At 40.1% G+C, this 27,060-nt stretch overlaps 1 protein-coding gene across 1 annotated transcript in view; it reads right to left on the bottom strand.

Annotated features, from left to right (window-relative positions):
• Window positions 1-1,119: 1,119 nt before the first annotated feature.
• LOC118274064 (RNA-binding protein MEX3B) overlaps window positions 1,120-27,060 on the bottom strand; it is a 47,336-nt gene continuing 21,395 nt past the window's right edge. Inside the window, exon 2 of the mRNA XM_035591419.2 lies at window positions 1,120-3,453. Within this exon, the coding sequence (XP_035447312.1) occupies window positions 2,570-3,453 (884 nt within the window). The 3' untranslated portion in view covers window positions 1,120-2,569. The remainder of the gene's footprint in view (window positions 3,454-27,060) is intronic.

Below are 27,060 nucleotides of genomic sequence, written 5' to 3'. Positions count from 1 at the left end.
TTTACAAACATACAAAATTCAACAATTCCAGGAATCGAACCCGTAACTTCGTAAGCAAGAATAGCCGAGCCACTGCGCCAACCAAACAGTCACTTGGAACGGGTATCGAACCCGTAATCAAAGTTAGTACAAAGCCAAATTCAAACAGCTCTCTCTCATGTACTCGGCGGTAATTTGATTTCAGGGAACGCTTACTAATTACGATATAAGTGATTGTAATGGCGCATTCATTAGCGGAGGCTGTGCCGGCTCATTACACAGCTTCATTACCTAAGTGATGATAGTCCCCTGTGACTTGTACTTGGGCCCTAAGCACAGCCATACTGACAAGAATGCTTCAATGGATTTTTAATTTTACCGGTCTGTTCATAAAGTCGATAATATGTTGGTGGTAGGTTATAAATGCTAATGTCTGTGTTACTTAGTCGAATAGTAACTTGTAGTTTTTATTATTTGTTCAAGTTTTTTTATTATGTATTCTAGTTACGTTATATGTCGTATCTCGAGGCATTTAGAAATTTAGTGTCGGATCACAACTTATACTTATTTAAATCAAACTTATTTTACAAGTGGGATTCGAATCCTTTTCTTGAGAAAATAATACGTTCAAGATTTCAAACAAACTTTACGTATGTGCAAAGAATAAGATTTTTCTATGAACTAGGTGGGTCATCTAGTGGTACATGATCTGAACCGCCCATGGACACCCGCAACACCAGACGAGTCACAGGTGCGTCGCCGGCCTTCAATATCAAGGAAGTATTCTGATAGCAACCTTATACGGGACTAGAACCCATTAAAACTGACCTCACAGCATATCAATTTAAGGATCAGACCCTGAATTATAATCTCGTTGCAGTAACTGACTTTGCGTTAGTCAGTTACTCGTAATTTGATTGTAGTCTTACGTGGCTTGTCATACATGCTACGGCGTAGCGGTGTAGCAGCGTAGCCCGCGCTACGAGCATCAAACGTAGCCATTTAATCGAGTTATTGAGTGCAACCTTTTCCCATATGCAATTAATGCATGGAAATATCCTGTAAAATGTTTCTTCTGGTTTCAGGTGAAAATACTTTGTTATTCACCTTCGTGTGTAAGGACAAAATAAAAGATATAAGTTCGAAAGTTATAGTTTATATTAGATTTATAATAAGATATGTAGTCTACAAAATTTCACAAATCTCACAACGTTATTTGAACCTAAAGCGTCTACCCATTTTATTATGAAAATAAAATTATCGAAATCACTGGATTACTACGTACGGCGGGGGTTCATTTTACGTAACCATTATTTTTTAAAATATAATCTAATAGGCTGATATTTTATTCTCGCGTATTTTTACATGAGTAAGTCAAAAACTAATAACGGTAAAAAAATAAAAAAATATCAATCCATAAAATGAGCCCCCGGTAACTGAACAATAACGTCGCTCTCATACATATACAATCATATTTGTTATTGTTATATTTAACTAGAGTTATACAGAATAATGATCCTATGAAATATAATTATGCATTCTTTAAATTTATTCAATAATATAATAATACTTAATAAGTATCCATAGGTAATGGTTAGTCAATGTGCTACAGACTACTATAGTTTATATAATAATGAATGAGTCGTATTATTTCTTTATCGTTTATTACTTTAAATTTATTATTCGATATCATAACCACTAAACGAACATACAGCAGCCTCGGCCCGCAGCGCGGGCGCACGTAATCACAAAAAAACATTGTCAACACATAAAATAATAATCAATAATAATAATCATACAGATAAAAATCATTCATAAAAACATTACAATAAAAATCTAAACATTAAAACACGCTTAAAACAAACATTATATTAATATTATCATAATCATAGTGTGTACGTATGTATAATATCATTTAAGCGAATATTCATATCATAGTCAAAAATAATGTGAGCATGGCGCGCGGGGGGCGGGGCGGGGGCCGGCCAGCATCAGGTCAGTCCTGCGGCCCGGCCGCGTGCACAACCGACTCATTACCTAACAACGCATTACCTAGCCAGCGCCGCATTACCGGGCGCTGCACTTACACTATTACATTACACTAGACTCTCAACAGACAACAGGCTGCGACCCGCTCCCCGCGCCGCCCGTCCCTCGCCTATTATATTATTATTATAATATCTTAATACTTTACGCTATTACGTTATTAAGCTTTATAAATTTTCGATTTCTCATTACGCTATCAATAATAATTATACAACTTTTTTTAAATTTTATGTTTTTTTCGAAATTTCTATCATAACGTACTTTCGACTCTCTCTGCGGCGAAGAGCGCGGCGCGCGCTCGACGACCTAATAAAAAACGTTCATAATAAGAAAATATATCGTGAACAACTCTGCCGACTTAAGATAGGTACGGCGCGGCGGACGGGCCGTGCCGGCGAGGCGCCGACTTTTGGCACCAGGATTTCGATTACGCGATTTTTACTTCTTTTAATATTTTTTTATAACGATTCGAGTAAAAAAGATCCCTAATACGAGAACGTGCGACTCGTGTTAGCAGCGGCCGCGGGCGGCATGTACCGGCGCCTTACGAGATGATGCGGATGGCCTGGTGCGCCGGCGCCGAGCAGGCGGGGCACGGCGCGCCGCCCGCCGCCAGCCGCTGCGCGCACTCCAGGCAGAACAGGTTGTGGCCGCACGGCACCAGCGCCGCCGCCACGCCGCGCTCCGTGCACACCGCGCACGCGCGCGCCGGCGACGCTGCGGGCGAGGGCCGCGTCGGGCCCCATGCCCACACGTTGGCGGTGCCGCCGCCTGGTGACTCGAACGATGGTGACTCGCCCAGTCCTTCATCGCGCTCCGTTGAAGACCAGATTCCCAGCAGATCACCGAGCCGCGCCGATGATCCGCCCGATGAGCAAGATCCAGCAGATGAGAATGCAGCTTCTTGATCAGGCCGTAAAAGGGACGCAAGTCCAGCGCGGTAGAGCGTGGCGAGCGGCTCGCTGTCAGTCTGCGCAGGCACTCCGGTGCCTGCTGCCCCCGCAGCTCCCGTGCGGAGCGCGATATGCGCCTCGATTTCCTTGCGTGCAGCCTCCACGCTCTCCGGCAGTCCCGTCACCTCGAACACGGGCTCGCGTTCGCGCGATGGTGTCACGATGTACGTGTGTGTGGTGTGCTGGATGCGTTTGATGGTGGCACCCTTGGGTCCGACGACGAGTCCCACGACGCGGTATGGCACGCGCACCTGTGCAGTCACGTGGCCAGGCGCGCCAGCTGGTGGTGGTGGTGCAGCGCCACACTTGCGTGACGCGCGGATCTGAGAGAAGTGTTCAGCCGCTGAGAGAATCTCGCGTTTGGCACGGCCGACATCCTCTTTGCGTCCAGTTACTACGAAAACCGGTTCCTCACCGCGGACCGGAGTCTTGATGTATGTGTTGGTCTTTGCGCGAAGCGCTTTGATCTTGCAACCTGGAACAAATAGACATTTTATTAAAACTAACCGTCACACAATCTCAGCAGAGGAATTTACTAGTAAGTTGAGTTAGCGGGCGCGTACCGTTGGCCCGTGGAAATTCAAGGTTATTTACTAAAACCAACATTCATAGCGGTCGTGGCATTGTACAGTGCTGAAGGCCGTTTAGACGTTATACATTTAGGGTATGACGGAGTAGCTGCGGGCATGTTCCCGGCGTCAATACGACTCTCAAGACAGGCCCGTCCCTTGCCACCAGCAGGGTAGTTAACAGAATGAGTAATGTAATTCGTCAGTCGGCGTCAAGCCGGCGCGCGGAGTACGCGACTGCTCGGCTGATCCACGAACTACATGACGATACCGTCCATACGCAAATTGATGAAATCATCACTGGACATGCATATTCAAGTAACAAAGAAATCGAATGCCCTCTTGTTGAATTGGTAAATTTTAATAAGTTGGAAGTAATAAAGAAACACGTGTTACGTGTTCGGTAATGTTGTTGTCTCGCATCAGCACGTGTTGGGGGCAATTGTGCGTCCCGCTCGCACGTCTTACCCCAATGCGGCAAAAACATGGCAATGTAGCGCGCAGCATCCGCGACTCCGTTAAGACATGACCTGACTACTTACGACACGACTCACTCACATTCCCAACAGAGTCACGTGTGTATTTTGGGAAATATAATTATTTTTAACAATTTTTATTACAGACGTGTCAAGGAAGTAGATTATTAACATGTTTTTGAGCAGATACTTAAGTGAAGTTAAATGTGTAATGATTACAATACTACTAAAGATATAGATGGGTAGCGTATTTCGAGTCATACGTTACAATTTATAGTATCCGCAGAAATCAACCATAAGCACACAATTAGTGTGGCGACAAATTAATTAAACAAAACGTAATGGCTGGCTTGAAATTCAGTTCGCGTGAAAAGCAGGTATAATCCCCGGCGGTTACAAATGGGAAAGGCCTATATGTAATGGAGGGTAGTTTTATGAATCACAGGTTGACGACCCGGGCGGTAACCTCCACGGTATGCGTCAAGCTAAATTCAGCTCTACGCTCTATGAAATAGAGATTACTGGTTTTATTTTTGAACGTAAATGTCGTGCCGATTTAGCAATGGTATTTTAAGCTTTAGGCATACGTGTTAAAGTTGTTATTGTATTGTATTTGTGGAGTTGGATGTTTGTGTTACTACATTGTATGGTGAAGGATCGCTTTCCGATTATGATTGAGATTAGTCCGTCTGTTCCGATGATATACGCGGCATCGACCGGCGGCGTGTAGGTAATTTGCCGACAATTATTTATACTCTTAATTTATTACCATAATTGATTTGACACGTTGATTTTTTGTATTGAAATTAGCACTAACAAAGTTAATTGTTGGCAATTAACTACTATTGGTTAAATGGTGGTTCTATTTTAGTCAATTATGTTTTTTTACTAATTCCCACACATTGTTTGGCTAAGTGACGCATGTAGTTGCGTAGCCTGTGTGCGTAGCCGGTATCTAAAACTAGTTATACGTCTACGGTCTACATCTGTGGCGTAGCACGTGCTACGAACTTCGTAGCGCACTTAAACTATGGAGCTGAAATAGATTACTGCGGAGGAAATAACACGTTGTTAGTAATATTTTACAGCGATTTAAGCATTCCTATACCATTTTGATGTGTTTCCCAAATTGTAGTTTCATCTTTCGTAGATGTGATGTGTAAGTGTTAGTAAATGCAACTACAACACCATTTTACTACAATATTCTCTTAAAATTATCATTCCAGTAGAGATTTAGAAAATGCAGTAAAGTAAGTTAACAGAGCATAGAGCCTGCGATAAGTATATCGACTTAGTGAATGTGCACAAGTAGCTGGCGCGCTGCCAGGCGCCTATCTAGACAAATTAACATGAGACTCGCTCACACCACTGCTCGCTCCCTTAACGTTCGCGATTAACATTGCTTTAATGTAAATGTTTGTAATTTTCTATTAAAAAAAAGTGTAATCAGAATACTTGTAACTGTTTAATTTCTAGTATTATTCGAAGTAGTACTACAATTTGTCATTTGTTTTTTTATTTAGTTCTATTTACTATTTCAAAAATGGTATAGAGTTATCATCACTAACCATTGTCATTTCACTGTACTATGTGCCCCTTTCCTTTACTTTAAGGCTTGCCATAATATTCAAGCTTGTTATTGCTATAAAACCCCGTTTTTATATCACACTACCAAAAATATTGCTCGGAGTATTTCAGCCCTAAACTCGGCTTCGTTCACTAAACTATAGATTCTAGATAAATACGGTCAGACCTCTTTCCTGTTCTAGCGATATCTTTTCCGAAACCATTGACCCACTTAGGCACTGAATTCTAGATGCCTACGACTACTGGACTATATTGCTGTCGAAATATCTGCTTCTATTTTTAATGACGTTGAAACACCTTTTAAAGCCTGAAGTAATGGACAAAGGTGGACATTGTGTACATTTTATGCAATGTCACATCGATTATATACCAGGCATAACAACTTAAATGACTAAAAAGATTTCTTTTGTTTTGGTATTAGTTTAATAAAATAGACTTTTTTGCTTATTATAAAATAGAGGTCAACATTATTTATAGCTAATATAATTTATAATGTTCCTTGTTGTATAATGACCTCGGACACTAGTGATATTAACTAATGTTACTAAATAGTGATGTAACAATTATAGCTCTTATATTGTTGCCAGTGTGAATGCAAAGTTACATGTCCACCTGATCCCTGTGGTGGCAATAGTAGACATTGTGGAGACAAGTGACAACTGTTTGCGGTCACACAGTCACAGTGTCACAGTATGCGGTCATAATGGCTACTGCCATTTCACTGTGTCCGTGACCGCTAAGTAAAGCGTGATATTGAGTTTAAACTTTCTTACATTTAGAGTTGACGAATGATAGTGACACATTTTATTCGATATCACTTCATTGGTGTGAACTGAATATTTTAGATTATTATGATTGTAAATAAAATTTTATTTTATTACTAAATTATGTTTATATCAAAGTTTCTGAAAGATACTTCAGATTCATCAATTTTCCTACTCAAGTTTACATAGTATGCACAAATGCACATAAATGTCAAAATACCTTAACAAAAGCATCCTTATATAGATACATATTAATTCAGTACATGCAAATTGCAACATACGTTTACGTATGCTTTACGTTTCCACAAAGATGTATAAAGATACTCTCAATAAATGTGGGTCACTCGGATCTGTTTATACAAACAACACACGATATTCAACCTTGTAGTTTAGCCTATAAAGATCAGTTTGTTATCCATTGAATGGAACTGTTCTCAATGTAACTTATTTTTAAGTGTAGTAATTTAGAATGTCTTTTGGATTTAGACTTTAAGTCTTAAATTGTGACTTTTTATACTAGATTCAAAGATAAATATATAAAATTCCACTCTTGTGCAAGTTTTAATAGAACATTTTAACTTGCATAAGATAAAATCATATATTGCTTGCATAATATTTATATTTACTACTGTATAGTACAAATCTTACTACTTTTCGTGTCATCACAAAGTCTCGGTATCTTCTTAATAATATAGTAACATAGATATTTTTTATATGTAAAGTGTCTCAATCAAGCCCGACTGAAAATAAAACGACCGTTTCAAACGGATGACAAAGTTGAAAGCCTCCTTCCGTACGCGTCATACATACCATTCATAAGGGTGCTACGTGTCTACGGGAGCACTGCACTCGTCGCTACACGGCTACGCGGCTACGGCGTAGCGAACCGGGTCACACGCCCCCACTCCCCTCCCCCCTCGCGTAGCCTTTGCCAGACTATAAAGTAATGCGTATTTGACGTGAATTCTTGCGGTTACTTTATATCAACGTTAAAATATAGAACATTATTGTTATAATTGCCTCTTATTTTCCATTGAAAAATGTTAATTATTTAAACAATTTATTAGATACTAAATAACGATTCGAAGTTTATTGATCTTTAACATTAATAGAATAACGAATGTATTAAGAATAATATAATTGAACAAATATCTTTAATGAAATAATAATGGAGAAATCATGAAAGGATCTGAAAGCGACATTTTGTCAGAATTAACCACAAAAGCCTCGGAGGTTCTCGTTAGGGCAACGACCTGAGATTTGTTATAACAAAAAGGTTTGAAATAAACGAGATAAATGTTGGTATTATTTGGAGATAACAAGTTTCCTTTCGCTTTCTGATATTGAGAGGAAAAACAATTTGATATTTTCAGTCCAATATTATTGTGGTTAAATTGTTTTTTACTCACACATGTCAAAGGCCATTTTACTTTTACCTACTAAATTTACAAACAAACAAGAAATTGAAATATATTTTGAATACGTAACTCGATATAAAAATTAAAGAGTCCACCCTGTATAAAAATATCGCTGTGCTACGCTGTTACTACGCGGCTACGAGATCGCTACGGCAACAGCTACGACTCTGTTTCAAGTTGACTGTATATTACCCAATCGTAGGCCTGTTTTATTTACAGCTTTTTTACGTATGTGGGTGATTCTTCAAAAAACTTTAACTTTTATTTAACAAATCATTATTCTCCCGCGTTATTAAGCATCATGGTAGCTTATTGTCATCCTTATTTATATTTGATTGGTTGAGAGCAGTGTTACAGCTTAATTTATTGAAACCAAATTTTGTGTTTCAATTGCCAGAATTGTTAACTTTTGGGTGAGGATAATGACGCCGTTAACTTTTTGTGACTTTTTTTTAAAGAATCACCCATGTACGTTAGAAGCCTAGCATGTTACTCCAGAACGATTTAAATATAGCCTCAGTTCCATGTCAATTCAAACTTCGAACTAAGTTCACTTCCCAAGATTTCTCTTCTATTTAAAAGCGCGTTGCTGCCACAGTCTAAAATAAACTTTATTATAAGGAGTATAAAGATTATTTTAGATTGCGGTATTAGCTTTCAAGATAATAGTAATTTGGAGGCGGAGGCAGTAATTACGGTCCACATATTGATTAATATGTTGTGCTGAGGAAATACATAATAATTAATGAGACACGTAATAACATCTAACATTAGTGGATTATGTACACAACTTTACAAACGTGTGTTGTGGAAATTTCCTTACTATTTCTGCTACCCTGGTAGAGGTTTTACTTGCGTTATACACATACATAGAAAGATATTCACATGCCTTGTGTTGTGTCGACTTGTCCTAATTTGTTTATCATAATTATTGCTCAATATGGCTACTTTGCCCAATTTGTAAAATTGGTGACAGGGATCGAAATTATTTATTTAGACAGATATTATTAATGAGTGCTAGAGTTAGAGTTATTATACGGATTATTTACCGACCTATATTTTGTTTTGAAATTACGCAACATTAATGTTCCAATGGAACCTAACATACGTTTTATTTTAATAAAATATGTGTTAAAACCGTTTTTAATTTATTGAACTTGTTTTAAAACGATGAAAATAACAAATGCAAGTCATAGATCTAAATATATACACATGTAGGTGAAGGGTAAGTATATTTGGTGGCGGTACATAAATACCTCAGCGAGGCAACCTCCGGCGACCGTAGCCACGCTGAATAATGAACAAGACAAAGCCTGAGTTTTGTCTCTTTCACACCTCATCTATCTCGCTCTGTTCACTTTAAGTTATTTGATCCATCCGCCATAGAGAAATGTAAGGCAATGCATTTTTGTTTTAATATTTTTTATGAGATATTGTGTTATTTTGGGAAGGTTTGTAAGATATTTTGATAAAGTAGATCCATCTTTATTATCCATCCTCGTAACACGATTATTTTTCTTTTCTGCGAGGGGATCGAATTCGCCACTTATTGCGGAGAAATATTATTTATCCCTGATCCCAACACCAGGACCTCACGAAGGGGAAGAGATGATCGATACCTGACAGCGTCTGTTTCACCCGACTCACTCAACGTTAACCTGAGACTCCTCATAAATGACTGTTTTGTATACAAACAACGGTTAATTCAATATGCAAATAAGGGCTTTCCATCTTTATTTACTAAAACAAAAATAATTTCGTACCTGTCATCTTTTATTTGTTAAATCGGTTAGTTACGTTTATACTTTTTCAGTTTACGATCGCTGTGTTGTTCAGATAATCGACTTCATAACGTTAGTTATGATCTAACTACAGCATAAAATTTTATAGTGGTTTGGTTACGTGCTGCGTATACAATAGTACCAGGGGGATAAAGAAATCTTTCTTATAATAAGACGGTATAGCATCGACTAGTCACCAGGCAAACATAAATCATAGGACGTCGCCATAACAACGGCTGTAGGCCGGGCAGGGGTGGCCAACCTCACGGGCGGCGGTGCCCCTCGTTCTAAGTCAAGCTGTTTTCCCGCGCCCGCCTTACTACAGCTGTTTCCCTATACAATGCTATAGACACTTCCTGTCTATAATGGATGCTCGGGAAGTCGGGAATGAGTTTTCATTTGTACTGCCTTTTCTGTTCTGATTCGGAATATTTCTCTTATCCGTAGATAATAAATCTCTACCAGGATAATGTTGGTTCCATTTTGTTAGAATATGGTCTGGCATGAATTTATTCACGATCCATATGAGTATGTATACAAAAAACAGATCAATATTCTTACTTCTATTTTATCCCCCCTTCTACGAGAAGGTAAACAAACATGTCGGCAAGCGTTGTCTGATCTAAATAACTTATCTATTTTCGATGCAATGACTAATGATGCAGAGACGAGTGTAACGAAGTAACAGTTTAATTGTTATTTTTATTTTATTGCATGTACAGGCGGACTCATTGATCGAACCGTTACGTTGTAATATTTTCTCGTAGTTTGTGTTGTTAATAAAGGCCAAATTATATCTGTTTATTGTTACCTGTAGATGCAATAAAAGTCGGACGAAACAAAAATAACGACGGACAATGTTAATTTCCGTGAATTAAAAACTTCACATAAACTGTCCGAATTTGTAAATAAAAGCGTTTTCGATAGGAAAACGTTGGCCAATTCTGTTTAACCAGAGACACGGTTTCGTCATAACGTTTGGCGGCGCGCCAGCCCGCGGGGGCTCAGCAGATCAACATCCACTACTGAACTGCAGTGAACTCCACATCTACGTCAAAAAACTGTCAACACTTAACGCGAAACATACAAACAATTGCACGACGAATGAATGTAGACATTTTTATGGAATACCTGAATAAACTGTTCAAATGAACCTTATAGGACATGGCTTATCACTACACCAGCACTAGAAATCCCTTGAGCGACAAACTGTACCAGCTGGTGTCCCCAAGTTTTGGCGAGGCACAACTCATCACCGAGGAACATGATAAGACGCGAAGTTTGCCGGGAAGTGTCGTCAAGTTGACCAGGGTGACGCATGCGGTAGCGGAACGAGTTGGTGAGGGCGCGTGTGTGGGGGGCGCGGGGGCGCGGCGCCGCAGGGGCGCGTGCCGTGTCGCACCCTCACCGCGCCACCCCGCGATCGATACCGGTCAACGACCCCGGCAGCGGTCTGCGACCGGTGCATTGCCGACCTCGCTCGCGAATCTAACCCACATTCAGGCGGCGCAGCACGAGTACCGCGGCCGGCCGCCTGCTAATTACGACACGCAGATTACGGTGAAATATGCATTGTTTGTATGTGGGTCACATCAAGGGGCTCGTATGCTTTGCTTCGGCAAACGACTGCCTTTTCTAAGTTCTGAATAAATAATTCTCAAGAGCCCTTTCACGTTATTATTTAATCAATTACTTTTTATATTCAATTCTTTAACGTTGTCAGTGTTTTACGATAAAATAATATTTTTAATTTCCTCTAACTCTCAAAACACTTTTGTAATAACGCAAAGTTTGTTAGTGGAAACAATACAAACGATCCAACGAATTCCTCAGTACAACGAAACATCTCACGGCTACTTAACACAATCTTTATTAAAAAATTATGCCGACCACATTATAAATGCGGATCATCATCATTTTTCACAAAAATGGAGGTAACTTAAAGAAATATACCTCTAGGGAGAAAATGGCAGTTTTCCTGGTGTTTTAGCGCGGCCATTGCACTCGACTTATATAATACCAGGGGTACAGAGGTGAGAAGAGTAAGCAGACGCTTTACCTGCTCAGCTACAAACAGGCGTGTTTCACACTTCCCTAACAAATGACTAACGTCTTTAATTCCTGCAGTATAAAATCTAAATTTAAATGGCTCACGGTCAGGAGATACGTGTATAGGAATGATTAATGGATCGTCTTAGCGCGTGTGGGTGACACAAGGGGTGTAGTGCGGTGGGGGGTGTTTGGGGTTGATCGAACTGAAATTGGCAGCGTTCAACGTCCGGCCGACATTTGTTTTATTCAGTAATTTATCCTGGTACAATGGTTAACGCATAATTTATCACTCTACTGCGGTCACCATAGGTCATTAATTACCAAACTTTTAAAACATTATTTTAATGTTAAAATTATGTAAAAGCACCAGATTGAATAATAAATTATAAGTATCAAAACTGTTTACACAAATATAATATCCGTAGCTTTAAAATTAGGAGCATTCGAAAATGGAACAGTGGATGTTTTGAAGACAACCTATGTTCCAAAGCAATATAGATCTTAACAAGTTAAGATTAGGTTAGATATTGCATGGATATAACCAACATGTGCCCTTATTCGCTCAGCTGTGCGGCCCATCTTTGAGCGCCTACTTGAGCAATTAGAGACCTTGTTTCTTGAGCCATTAATGTTAATTTCGTTTAATGTTTTGGCATTGAGTTGATACATTGCAGGAGTAGGTTGACACGTGGCGTCTAGGGAATGTCGCGTAGGCGTGAGGGAGATAAGTGTTCGCCATTTCACTCTGATTGCCCGAGATAGACATCTTCCGACGAAAGGGAAACGGCGGGACGAGACCCGTGTTATTTTCGTGATGGTTACTTTTTTCAATCTAAATATTGTACAAGATTGTGGTGAGAATAGACGATTTGTTGTGATCATTTGCGGTTTGTTGTGAGCTTAGTATTCTGAATATAATAACAACTACATTATTGTGCTTACTTTCTTTCACGCTAAATAAAAATGTAAGAAAAACTTTCTTTCGATAATTAGATACTTGATCAACCGCCTGGAAGTACTAGGACAACATGAGTCGTCAGTTATACAATATAGAGTTGTGTGCAGGTCGATGTTACGAGGGATCAATGAAACCCACGCAGTGAGCCTGTACCAAAGTGTCACATTGTCGTAACTTAGAGCTATGCTAATCACTTGCCACTTACGACCGCTATGAAATAGTTACCTAATAATGCTTGTTTACGTTCTAAGACTACGATACTTAGGGATGTTCTCCTGGTGGTGTGGGATCCGTGTCTTACCTGAAAAAGAGAGTAAACGTTAGTATATAAAGTTATAGAAACTACTAGAATAATGAAGTGAATGGACGATGAAGAAGATTTACAATACAAGTTAAAATAAAAACGAACGCTACAATTCGTTGATCAATGGCTATTGGCTCCCAAGGAAGTTAAAAACTACACAACTTCAGCTCAAATCAAGAAAATTACTGTCTTTTCAATTACATTTGAGTCGTTAAAGAATTAATAAATAATAATTAAGACCCGAATATTCCATTAAACAAATAACGTGTTTAGTCAGTCGATTAGTTAATCGGATCGAACTTAATACTCCTTGTTATGACAAAATTAATTATTGAGATTAATAGTCCACTCAAGCAAATAATAATGTGGGTATTTTTACCCGAACTTCCATGTAGGTAGGTAAAAGTCGCGGCAAGGTCAGAGGAGAGCAAAAACTTGCCACCCATACCCTCGACCACAGACCAACTACAACCAGTAATACAAGTCGTTCGGACAATATAAATTACTTATCTACGTACTAATGTCACAATTTAGCAGCTACAATGATACCGCAAATTACTTGCGGTGTTTGTATTTATATGACGTCTCGCAGCGGATGTTGATACGGGCCATTTGTACAGAGTTGTGTTACTGTAATTTTGGTGCTGTGTAACAGGTCGGATTATGTCTGACACAGTTGGCAGGCCTGTCATATTGCATTACTGTTCAACGATTACAACTTATTTATTATAAATGTTAAGAATATTTAGTTTCATAAATAAAAGTAAAACTTTTGCCTTTATTGCTATGAACAGATACGGGCTTTTCACAAAGGTTAAAAGAGAAAAAAAAGCAAAATGAAGATATAAAAAAAAGATATTGATATTTTTGGAACATTTTAATTAAAATATCCATGTTCACAAGCTGAGTAAAGAAATACTTTTAAAATATTAATTTTACTTATTTAACAACAAACAATAAATTATAATATTGATGTTTACGATGTTATCAGAGCCAAGGCTGCGTATGCGCCGATCGCTTTCAAATATAGAACGCAAATTAAATAACGTGTTGTTTTGAACAATGGCAAGTTTAGTATAGATCAAGGTAGCGATGAGTAAGTAACTAAAACTATGGTTTAACTTAATTCAATAAACTTAATATTAACTGGTATTTGTTAGATTAGATTTATCCTTCAAGGCAAGGTATGACTAGTACTTTGGTGTACCTTTACACAAAAGTGCTAGTAATATTATAAAATGTAGAACATTGTGTTTGTTTATGTAAGAATAGTATTTTTACTTCGTATGGTTCAATCAGCTAAGTTCTAAATATAAATTTGAAAGTGAATGTCACCTACTATAATCACATTTGCAAGTACTAGGACCTCATCCCAATACAAGAGGTAAAATAAAACGTTATGGTCATTCTTTTATTCATTAAAACAACATTAAAACTGCATTTTATTGATCAAGAGCCGAAAAACAATTAAATAACCCGAACACGAGCCGATTTAATTAAGACATAATAAACATTTAAAATTAAGATTTTGAAATGTAATTAATATCAAGATAAAAAAGTTAGACCGCCCATCGAAATTCAACGCTCATTATTTTTGCATTCATATTTTTAACGGATAATAAACCTGGAAAAAATGGCATTAAGCCGAGAACCCACGAGTTGAGGTCCTAAAATACGCATTTATTGAATGTAAGAGTGAATGAATTATTAATGTGCAAGCTGTCGGTGTAAACATTGTGTTATGACGGTACGATATATTGAATTTGAATATAACGTATTACGGTTATGAGACTCGAGGTACCTACGATGGCATCATAGCCGTATTTAGCGCAGACTTTTATACTTTTATGCGAGCCTGGTACATGAGGTAAAAGAACTCTAGAATCTTAAGGCGTCTAGAATCTATGTATAGATAAGGTAGCGATCGTCCCTTCTGTCCAAAGTTCGAAAATAAAAAAATCTCTCTCGTTTTAATGTCGCAAGTAAAACCTAACTAGAAAGTGACATGTTTAAGGTAATGATTAAGTACGTTACGTAAAATCTTCTTTTATAAATTATTATCTTTGACATTTGTTATTATAATAATCTGTTGAATATTAATACATTTCGGCGGCTACCTCGCAATTAGTTATTACGCGGCGTCGACAGTTCAAAGAACGTGTACGATGATGTATTATGGAAATTTTATCATTTCAAAGGTAATTTTTTGACGCAAAAATGTCTGGTATCTTCCTATACTGTCTGAAATAACCCTTCTGCGTACCTATCTATAAAATGATTCAAGCCACAACTGCGCATTTACGAACTAGATATGACTAATGCAAAGTGCATCGAACCTAATTTTGACAAGTCGACGCACTAGGTATTTCAAATTGCCAACACAGATTGGACAAGATAAACTTTTGCATTTGTCATAAAATAACCGAAAACTGGTTTATGTCGTACCTACGTCATAAGGTCTTAAGTGTTATTTATGGTGAAGTTTGTTTTAATACATTGCGAGATAACATTGGCAAGGAAGAAAATAAATGAACTCCCGAACATGTTCCCCGGTGATCATGCAATGCTGCAGGCGCGCTGTGACGTCACCCACGTGAAAAATATCGCATTGTGGAGCGTTGTGTAACCTATATCTTAGAATAGACATCTACAGTCCGATTGGTATTAGCAGTGCATTCATACGTTATTCTAAATTCAGTATAAACTTTGGAAATATCTCCTGTTAATGAAGATGGTTATAAAAAATCGCAGATATGTAATAATTGTTTACAAGAATTATAAGCAAACAAATTATATTTGTCTCGCTACAAGATGGTGATGGTGACACATCGATTAGCAGTTACAAAACGTCGGACGAGTAACTGGCCACACGCGTCTCGAATCACGTACTAACTAGGTACTCCACGTTAAAGCGATCTTTGTAAATTAGCTGCCTACTATCGCGACGAAAATCAATCATGACATTCATTGATGAAATTGTAAATCAAAATATTTGTAATAGTAGTAGTAGTAGTGGAAATAAAAACAATGGTAAGTAATTATCTTTATGGCGTGTGTGCCTGTGGGTGAACGCACCGATGTGGCCTGGTTGGCCCGTCGCCAGCTCTCACGGTAAACGCTTCTAATCACTGAACTCTTAGCGAGTTAGTATGCTCCTGATAGCTTATAAACGCCTGGTACTTGCTAAGCCGATGCACCTAGCAGTCATGGGTCGAGCTATGTCACTACTACTAGGCAGGCAGTTTTCCTGGACGGTAATAATTACAAAGTTCATTAAACTGTAGTACTACGAACGCGACGTCATTCGTCATGTGTGTCGCCTACTAATTAACTATTATAGAACAAAATTAATATTCTGCTGTTCACGTGGATGTGTACTGCGAAATATTTTTCATAATAAATACTATCAACTTTAATGAAACATGTGTAACGAATCAATTTCCTGGCAATAGATCGTTAAATTGTGCAACTCCACTAACATTTGGTATTGCAGGAATATTTACGTTCAGCGATAAGCTTATCGGTTAATCAACCCGTGTATCTCGCAGTGCAGTGACATAGACCTTACCGCACCTCACGCCGGGTTCCAAAAATTCGGTCAAGTGTGAAATCAAATGCGACCGTTAAGGATTTCTGTTGACATTATTTTGCATTCAAAATATTTGAATAACTCATTTTTTTCCACTTTGAACATGAATTAATTGATCAGCTGACGATGAATGGGTGTGAACGAGGTAAACACTTCATTAGCATACCGTCACATAAAATACTTTTTCCAGAAGAACTTGTCGGACCATGAACTTTTAGATGAGACGTTGCATACTAACTACGCCACACATCTTTACCCAATTTTATTGTTATATCAATTTTGTTAGTATTTCTTAACACGGATTACGCGTGTAATAAATATCGGTTATAATTACCGAACAGACTAAACGATCAATCTAAGGATTTGTTTCACCTAACGACTGGACCCCAAAAAAAATGTTGGCCAACATCACGTATGTTTTATTGGTCTGCCGGCGAAATATCAAAAGTTGTTTTAGGTATAGAGCAGTATGTACCAGGTCACCATGACACGCGAGTCATGTTTAGATGTTGATAACTTCGTGGCTATGACCTCCTTCATTGCCGAACGTTAGAGCCTGTTTCCGGCTAACCACATATTCGCAAAGAACTGAGGTCACTCTAAGGCTGTCGAGAGACGTAGCATTTGTTACACCTTCTGTATATATGTCATCGCATACATTAGCGAATGATCAAATAGCACGTGAATGTTGATGGTCTTGGATGTTCGGCCGAGGTGACAGATGCGCCGCGCCGCTGACGTGCCAAACTTGTAACGTTGCAAAACAGAAATGTATCCAGAAGTCATTACTAATAGCGATCAAGCAAATGTAGAACGAACGCGGATGGCAACAACACCCTATGATATTAATAAACAACTATTTCAACAACTATGAACATTGAATGCCATTCACTGTCGCCTAGGCAACAACTCATCAAACAGCTGAAGGGTCCCGAGACAAGAAAAGGGGAAACAAGCTGCCCCAAATAGAAGCGAATTTGTAAGGAACCTATAACGGAATCATGTTTCGATACAATTGGCTGTACTAAGGCCCCAGGTGGTAAGTGGAGTGTGTTCAAATATTACAAAACATAAAAGCCGATAGTATCTCGGCCTTGAGTTTAGCTATTCGGTAATGACCCTGCGCAAGCGACGCTAACCGTCGTCGTAGTTGCGATTACGTGTTAGACCAGGCACACAGCGAGAAGCTATGCTGAAGAGATTTTAAGATTAAGTTACGTAATTATACATAACGTAATCGATTTCAAATTGCAGTTAAAATGGTCCATGTTCTTTATTTCCGATCACATTGTTGTATGCAACTTTTCCATAGAATCTCATTAAATGATCACAAAATTGAGAGAAGTGTAGTAGTTAGAACAAACTGAACAAAAGTTAGGTTGTCGTTAAAGAAAACTAGCTATGGTACTAGAGGTTTGTGTGCATGTTAGTCTTCAATACTTGAGGACTCATGTATAATGGCATATATTTTAAGTATAGCGCTATCAGATAGTGGGGCACCAGCTCTACAGCATGTTTATTTTATAAAGGCGGCGAATAGAATCTGATACAAATTGTATAATATTATTAATCTTGTTTGTATGAGAACCGAGAGCAGCGGAGCTCATCTCCTACGTACCTACTTAAAGCAGAAACGTTTTGTTTCAATTTTGAAAAGGCGATAAGTCAAAATATAAGTCACTTCATCTATTCCTTGAAGTTGGTAGGTTGGCCTATTTCTTCAGGGTAAAAATGCAGATATTTTTAACACCCCGTTTTCATCAGTTTTTATTTGAATCGAGCCTATTGTCTTACATTACCGTAATCCGATACCATATCTCTACCGTACTTTGGACATACATTCAGGAATTAAACTAAAAACCCGAAGGTGAATTCTCGAGACAGTCTCCAAGTTAAAATAATCTGTCGTCTTAAAAATGAAATTATGATTTATGCATCATCTCCAGTGCAGAGGAAGTTTCGTAATTATTTACGAATGACACTTATGTGTTTGTAAAGGTTTGTTCACACTGCTGTTCCATTGAACCACCTGATATATTTACTCATGTTTTCTTATTCTTAAATCCGTTTAATTTGGCTTCGATTTTCCTTGTAGACCATGAAACTGGTAGGCAGGTAACCTTTAGAAGATATAAAAAATTTAGTCTAAAATGCCTTATTGTTACTTCAGGGTCATTCAAGTTTAAAGTTCTAGTCTTCTAATAGAATCGTTTATATCAAGAGCATTACTAGTTTCCACAAATACATTTTATTATGATGGGATCTGAAGTGCCATATTGTCAATATGAGCATACCTTTGGTGCGTGGAAAGCCGCAAGAGGTTGTGGTTAATTTGCAAATATTATTAAAGGCGAACAAAAGCAGGCGACACCCACACCGCGGCACATTCGTGAATATTGTCAGCATATGAAGAAAGTTCACAGGAAATGATATATCAACACAATTTCGGTTCAACTCCTAAAGATTCTGGGATCCTGTTCTACAGGTAGTTAAATAAATAATAAATCAAAATCGAGATGTTTGTTAGCATAACAAGGAGTTTTTATAGTAATTAATACAGCATTGTTAATTTAATTTCTGCATCAGTGATGACGTTATCATAAGGTAGTCAAGTGCATGGAACTCTTGACATCTATATTGTCGACGCGTCAGCTTTGATTTATCGAATAAAGTAATTCATTCTATTGTGTTTTTTGCGAGCACCGTAAAACATAACGCCAAAGGTCAACACTAGCAGGATAATGTTACAGCCAAAAAGACAAATAAAGCTCCCATTGTATAAAACACGAGGTGGCAGAGTGCAGAGCGGACGAGTGGCGAGTGGTGGCCGAGCCCGGCGCGGTATGAAAGCCGTCGCGCGCCACACGCTGAGCGTTTACGACGTGCCGGCGAAACCCGAGCTTAAAAATCTTCATTATCGCAACCATCAACCATACGTTATAACTTACAACCACATAAACAATCTCAAATTTAATAAAAACCTCATTAACTCTCCTGTCACAACGGCCGCACAAATACAATTACTTCGCGATGTATCAACAACAGAATCAGTCGATTTGCAACCGTCCGGTGAGTGTTGCCTCATCACTATTCCGTCCCTGAGGATATGAATGGAGGATAACATTATTAAGCTCCACAAATAACGGTCCTGAATGCAGATGAGCCCTGTAGCAGTAGCTAATCTAAAGTTGGCGCCTGCCGACGCTAGAAATAACAGAGCTCTGTAGAAATGTCGATGTCCAAATTCTATGAGTTGACGCACTGGCGGGTAATCCCGCCACGTGGACACAGCACTGCACATTCTACCGACACTTCTTACAGATTTCGGGACAGACTACTCTAATGAGACATGACACATGTCTATCGTGAAACGGGCATCCATTTTCTCTGAGTGCAAGCGATAAAGGACCTTTAAAACTATGTCTGAGAGGTTAAACCGCGTGTTTTATGCGCAAATACTTCTATACATCTGAAGCAGCAGAGGCTAGTTCATTCCAAACCGCGTCATGCCTCGTGACGCTCGCAAATCGACGCTTCCTAAATTCTAAATAGATGGCGTGGTGGTAATAAAGCTGTGATTGTGTAATAAAACTCAGCTGCTTGGAGTGGCGCCACGGAAAAAATGTACCGCGTTGTTTACTAACATTCAGTTGTAAGTTTCACAAACGTGGCGATTTGAGTTCAGCGTCTTTACCACAATTATGGGACCTTTGACTTTGGTCTCGGACGATTATGCGATCCTTGTACCGGGATAATATAGCTGTTATAGAACTTTCAACTCGAGCTTGCGCATTTATTTACCGAGACCGATACGGTTTGAAGCGATATTAAATAATCGATTGTTATTTTTCTTCTCAAAGGTGTCAAGTTTTTGCTGCACCGTCATTATGACGGGTCCGAAATTGCAGTGCTATCGTTGCGGTCTGGTACCATACTAACGCTCAATTAATTTTGAATGCGATTTGACAGCATCAAATTACAAACAAATAATCGGGTGTGGAGAATTCATTTTGCAATAGGAATACTTGTAACCTCGATGTGTCAAGTGACGAAAACCGAAAAAAGTTTTGGCGTGGTTGTGATCGTCGCTTTGTGAAGTATACATTGCGGAGTTTGTTCGGTTAATGGACGTGTTTGTCTAGTGCAGCCGGCGATGTAAAAGGTCAGCGGTGGTCGACGAGTGTTGATGACGAATGTAAGGGGTTGATGAACGCGAACGTTCTATTTCGGAGCGACTAAAAGCGGCGGCGGCTCACCGAGTGACATTTAGTCGAGGTAGGTGCATCCGACTCTGTACTATCAGATACTATAGATAACTGTACCGATACTATGAATAGTTTACTATATCTGGAACTTTGCTCGTTTAAAAGATTCTGAACGGCGACGACTAGTCTGAGTAACGCCTATTTAATCTAATTAATAAGGAAAAAGGTTACCTAATACCTTCCTACCAATGCCAATATTTTGCGTGATGACTGATAAAGCATTAAAATTCAGTTCACATGCGGAAATGAATCTAATAATATCTCAACAAAGTTAACAAAAAATGTAGATTTTATAATGTTCGACGGATTTACGCATAAAACTCAGGGTTCTTGGGCACCGTGCAGATATTAATCAGTTGGAGCGAGTTTTTATTTTTATGAATGGCCGTGTTACATGGTTGTGTTGTTTCCTATATCGCCTGCTTTACTCGTAACCTGTTTTAGAGGTCTCTAAGTATTAGAATGCGTTGAGAGATGTTTAACTAACGATCGGCCGGACATTCCTCATGTAACGAAGCTCGCGATTCGATCCGTACTGAGGCGTACCCAATCTGATTAAACTGTGAAAATGTATGTGATCATGTGCCACATAACGTGTACATAACGTGCACGCACGAATTTACGAGCTTTGTACATATTTAAACGTTTCAAACAAGTTTGGTCAGCAAAATTATGTATGGACTGGACGGCTGGATATTTTTATAAAATAATAGCTGCCTTACATACCTACGTACGTACTTACGTAGTTACGTACTGACTGTTCGAGTGGAATGTTCTGTTACTGAAAATTATGTGGAATTGGCAATTTTCTTCTAGAACGCAGTAGCATAAACATCATAATTAATTGAATAAATAAATATACAACCTTTTCTTAAGTTAAATTGTTTAAGTAAGTCGTCAAAGAAACGTAAATAATACTTTGTTTCAATCATTTTTAACAATACAATATGAAGCGTTAATTTGGCACGACTGCAATAAAAGAAGGATCGCAGCAGTCGAGTGATTCAGTCAACGAGATTGATTATGTGATTCACGGAAGACACGGAACATTTGATCATGTTAATTTATTGCCAGAAACAGACGCTTTTTAAATGAACTCTCGAGGAACGGAGGAACACACTAATTCATCTGCAAATCGAGTATTTGTTTTGATTTTTTCCCATTAACATAGATCACCTTCACGATATGTGAATTTATTTTTCAATATATTGGCTACCGTCGTATAAGCAGATTGTCGATAAAATCATGATTAGTGTTAGCTTCGCGAAATAACTCATTAAACAAAAATGATAGGAATCGTAAACACACATGTGTGCGCCCGCGCCGCGACAGATCCAATTCCGAACATTTTAATTAAGGTGCGCCGTCGATACACTCCGAGACAAAGCGGCAGTAACAAGTATAAAATGAATTGCCAGCGACCACTGACCACGCTTCGCAGAAACACCAAGTTTTTTCGCAAACATCTTAACACTCCGTCGCGTCGGTCAATTAACTCGTCTTAACTGAACGATTTGAAACCTCCATCGAGTATCAGATTTACAACCAAATAGGTTAATGGATATTCCAATTGCAATAAAAGTTCGGTGACCGCCAACTAATCTGCCTGATCGAGATCTTTTCGCACGCACTCGAAACAAACAGCAAACGAGCAAGTCATTACTCGGTGACTAATGCAGTGTAATCGAATCGAAATCCATTGCTAGAAAATAGGAAGTTTATTTTTTAATTGGTCAATGAAAGTGGCGTAGACGCGCAAGATAAACAGTGCTTTCATTTTTATTCGTCCTCGCATTCTATTCAGGTTTGGGCTGTCACTTTTTGTTTCGTTGCGCCGGTAGTGCGGTGCGAGTAGGATCTCGATCGGTCGCGGCCAGCCTTGACCTTCGGCAGCGATCGGTCGCGCGGCCGAGCGTCGACCCGCCGCCGCCCCGCCGCCGCGCCGCGCCTCCAGCCGCCGATAGAGATGCACTACTACTTATTGTATTACACTACCAACTATCGATGTATCGGCCAGGACACTTCCAAAAAAATCGGCGCATCGTCCACAATACCAAATAATATCAGTTTAATGAAACCCTGAAGTTAAAATCCACGGGTTCGGTAATTTATCTCTGTATCCCTTTTGAAGTGCTATTTTATGTTTTTTGTACACAGTAAATATAATATTTGTAAATAAGTTTCGTATTAGTATTTAGTTTATTGTACACTTACAAATGCAATTTAGCATAGTGAATCAATAGTTTTAGTGTAATATTATATTCCGTTTACTGAAAATGACGAAATATGTTGCATCTGTAATGAGTCGATAACAGCTTGCTCGTCACTAAGTAGGATCGCAAGGAGCGGTGCCACTAGCTGGACGCGTACGATGCACCTCTGCACTGCACGTTAGTCTTCCGCAAATTATGTATGTATGAGCTCACCCAATCACGTGATGCCAAACTCATAAATTGCATACAGCCTGTTATTTTTATGTAGGGATGTCTATATGCAACTTTACTTGGCTTCCATTGAGTATATTAGCAGATGAATCAAGTTTTGCCATTTGCAAATAGGAGGAAATGGCTTCAAATGAGTTGGAACAGTGTGTGTACTAGTGTAAGTTGCAGGCGCAGGGCCCGAGTGCACATCTTGAGGGGGCCTCGCCAGCCATGACAGCACCGAGCCTCGCTTCCGCTGGACACACTCACGGACACGCCGACTGAACACCACACACGGTGTGTTTCTCGCCTTATAAAACCCATCGTAATAAACCGATGTCAAGGACGTAGACGCCGCACTTTGTTAGTCATGTTTTTTGCTCAAATCAAGTAAGTACTACAGAAATCGATATTAATAGCTCCAGGTTCACGATACATAAATTGATTTCCGCAGTAATATTTATACAAATTTTATCTAGTTTTATCATGAACTACCGGAACTTTTCGTGGAGCTAGGCTCGAGGTGGTGGTTGGTAGTACGCGGGCGGCAGACGCGGCGGGACGTAATCTTGTTAGGCAAACATACGAGCACTTGAATTATCGTGCGTTAACGGCGCGCACACATGAATGGTACATACGGCATGTACGTGAGCGTACGCGATTCATTCAATTTGTTTACTCGGAGTCATCGCATGCCGCCGCGACGCCGCGGTCAAGGGCGGCGTCCATCGCCCGCCACGCACACGCCCCAATTATTACAACACCTACTGGAGCCGCGATGATCACTACAATGCCCTGAAACGTCGGATTATACGCTTTGCTATCTAGCTTTGTTATTGTTTACACATGCCGAAGTTTTGTGTGAATATATGTAGTTATAATGATGATGATATTGTAGTTTTTATGGTTTAGGCGGAATTCTTAGAGCGTGAATGTATTGTAAGCAGCGGCATTTCAATGATTGTTCAGGCGGCAGCAGACACCAGCAGCGGCAGCAGGAGTAGCAGCAGCGGAGGCAGCGCGCGGCACGTGGTGCGAGACCTTCGTCCGGACCACCAACTCTTAGGTCATTTACTCCAATTACGTAACACCCGTGTAACAACTACGACTACGTATATAATCGGCGGAATTTTTATTGACTAATTATTCGCCATTTTTTATAAGCGGTGAAGTCAGCGGATATAGCTAAATATTCAAACAGTGTATCATTCGAGGCTAACAATAACGTATAAAAAAGCCTTCGGATCGAATTATCTCACGTCGATATCTATTGGTGTGTAAATATGTTGGTGGTGGCGAGTCCGCGACTACTTCTATAGGAGGCTGTCCCGGCAGGAGCGCGGCGCTGCAGCCGCAGTGAGCCACATTCCACGGCGATGACTGGCCCCCGCCGGACCACCGCTGCACCGTCGCGAGCTTTTCACACGTAAACAACATGTGGAAGACGTTCATTACATACATTTTACTACTTTCGACGCCGTCTTGTTTCAGAGATAAAGTGAACCATTGATCGCGCGAGCCGCAAGCCGGCGCGGAGTCAACGCCCAGACGGATTAAAGGGCCGATTAACGAGCACAGTTTAATTTATAACCGGAATAATAAAAGCTCACGGAAGGACCGCCATGTACTGCGTAGCCCACCAGCTCTGTGTAACCCATATCGTCACTTATTCATAACTCGATTGTCAACAAAACATGCAATATCCGCGAAATTTAGTGAAGTCAGCTCCAAGTTCCAACCCCGACTTGTAGAGATGTTAATTCGAGGCATTCAACCTTATTAGCTAAACGCGCCGACATAACTTTCGGTTTCGCACAAACGTTAACATTGATTTAGAGCAGAACGATAAAAAAGTAAAAGAGTAGGGACATTGAAACCGGTTGAAGCGGGCAGCCGAAAACTCTGTAATTATGTTAACGAGACGCGGCGGAGAGCCACGTGCTTGCAGCTAACTTTATTAGTGCGATGATGTGATCGTAAAGCCAACGATAGTGAAAGATGCTTTCATAACTGTGGGCTACTTTTATAGATTGGTAACGCACGTGTCCTCGCGATAGGACCCACATCTGCCCCATATCTCTTGATAGTATATCGGGACCGGAAAACGCGGTGAGATTTGCCGGTGAGCCGAATACTAGAGGTACCAGGAAAGCGTGACTGATAAGGAGGTTACACAACGAGCTGAAGGAGCCAAGGTCGCGGCAGATGTGGGAAGCACAAGCTCGTCGTTCACGGCTTATCTCGTCGAATGTTTGCCAAGCATAAATAAGCAGCGACTCAACACAGTACGTACGATCGAAATACTCGTCGATACGGCGCACCATGTTTATGGGTGTGAACGCACTCGGCAATGGCGTCGTGAGAACCTTACTACCACATATTAGGAGCGATGATATGTGCGATAACGCGACACGTGGTAATCGAAGCTTAGCGATTACAATGTGTCCGTACGCACTGAAATATTGCGTAACTACTTCGAAATTGTTTATTTTAAACCGAATACGTAAATTAAATGCGATCTTCTTACTCAAGTAATGATTTTTTAATTTAGTGCAATGCGGAGTTCATCAAGGTATCCGACCGATAAAGAGTTCACGCGAGCTCCGCGGGAGGGCAAGATGACGCGCCACTAACATTCCAAAACCGATATTATTTATTTTTAATAATGCCAATGAACGCTTAGCACGTTTACCTTCGATTTGCATCTACTCCTTTAATGCTTCCTGCTTGAGCTTTATTTGTGTTATTACTGGTGGACGATATTCATTCAAGTGAAGAGCGTCGCCGGCGCGGAACGGGCTCGGATGCTGACGAAGCGAAAACCATTCGAGCCGGTCAGAACCCGGCCAGTGGCAGTGGGTCAGTGGACCCGGCTCGGGAGCGGGTGCCCCATAGGAATCCCAGCTGAAGGCCGCCATTCATAATAAAAATGACATCAACCGCGTGGGAACATATAAATGCCAAGCAAACGACCGGTCCGACCGGCAGATTTAATTACGACACACGCTGATTAATATTGGCATAAACGACATTCGGCGAAACTGTTCCTCCTCGTTGTCGTTAACACAACGAAACTGAAAGCTGCGGGGGTAGCGTTCGTAAAAAGACAAGAAAGTGTGTAGACGATCGTGATGCGTCAGCGCAATGCACTTCTGGCGTCCCTGTCGCGGCGACGCGTGCACTTGTCACTGTATGTCCGTCTCTGTCGCGCGCACGTCAGCGCCGCCGCGTCACGTCGTGCGTCTCGCTCGCGCCTCATCACTTTGTTTGAGGAAGTGCGCCTCATGCTTACGGGATCGCTCCGGCCGGCAGCTGCTTTGCATCGCATACCGAGCGGATTAGGAGCCGAAGGTTTAGTCATTGAAGAAATCAATCGAATAGACGCGCGTGTGGCCGCGACATTTCCCCCATAACAATGAGTGATAGTGCATCCGTCTCTTTCGCGGCGAACCTTGTCGTGCTGTTGCTCCGAGCCAGGTTCAATATCCCAGACCTTGGGCCGATAGAGAGTACCGATGCCCTGTTCAAACTAGTTACTCATGCCTACCACCTGCTATCGCGATCATTTAGCCGACTCTACACATCCTTACGCCGAAATGATTTGTGTACTACAGGTACTACTGGGTGATAGTCATTGTCTACGAGTCGTGGAGCTTTGAAGGAAATGGATTTTTCCATCGCTTTGTCGGCAATGTTTGGGCGATTCGGTCGGGGTCACGTTTTGACATAAACGACTGAACATAAAAAATTGAGTAGTTTATGATTTGTCTACCAGGAAAACTAATGAAGCGTCGGTGGTCGGCGCCGGAGCTCGTACCTACATCAAAATATATGAGCGCCCAATTAGATGTCGGCCGCGTTGCGAAAATAATATAAATATTAGTAGAACCGACAAA

This window comes from Spodoptera frugiperda, chromosome 3 (assembly GCF_023101765.2).
Source record: "Spodoptera frugiperda isolate SF20-4 chromosome 3, AGI-APGP_CSIRO_Sfru_2.0, whole genome shotgun sequence".
NCBI classification, from domain to species: domain Eukaryota; kingdom Metazoa; phylum Arthropoda; class Insecta; order Lepidoptera; family Noctuidae; genus Spodoptera; species Spodoptera frugiperda.
This window is presented reverse-complemented; position numbering and strand designations above follow the sequence as displayed.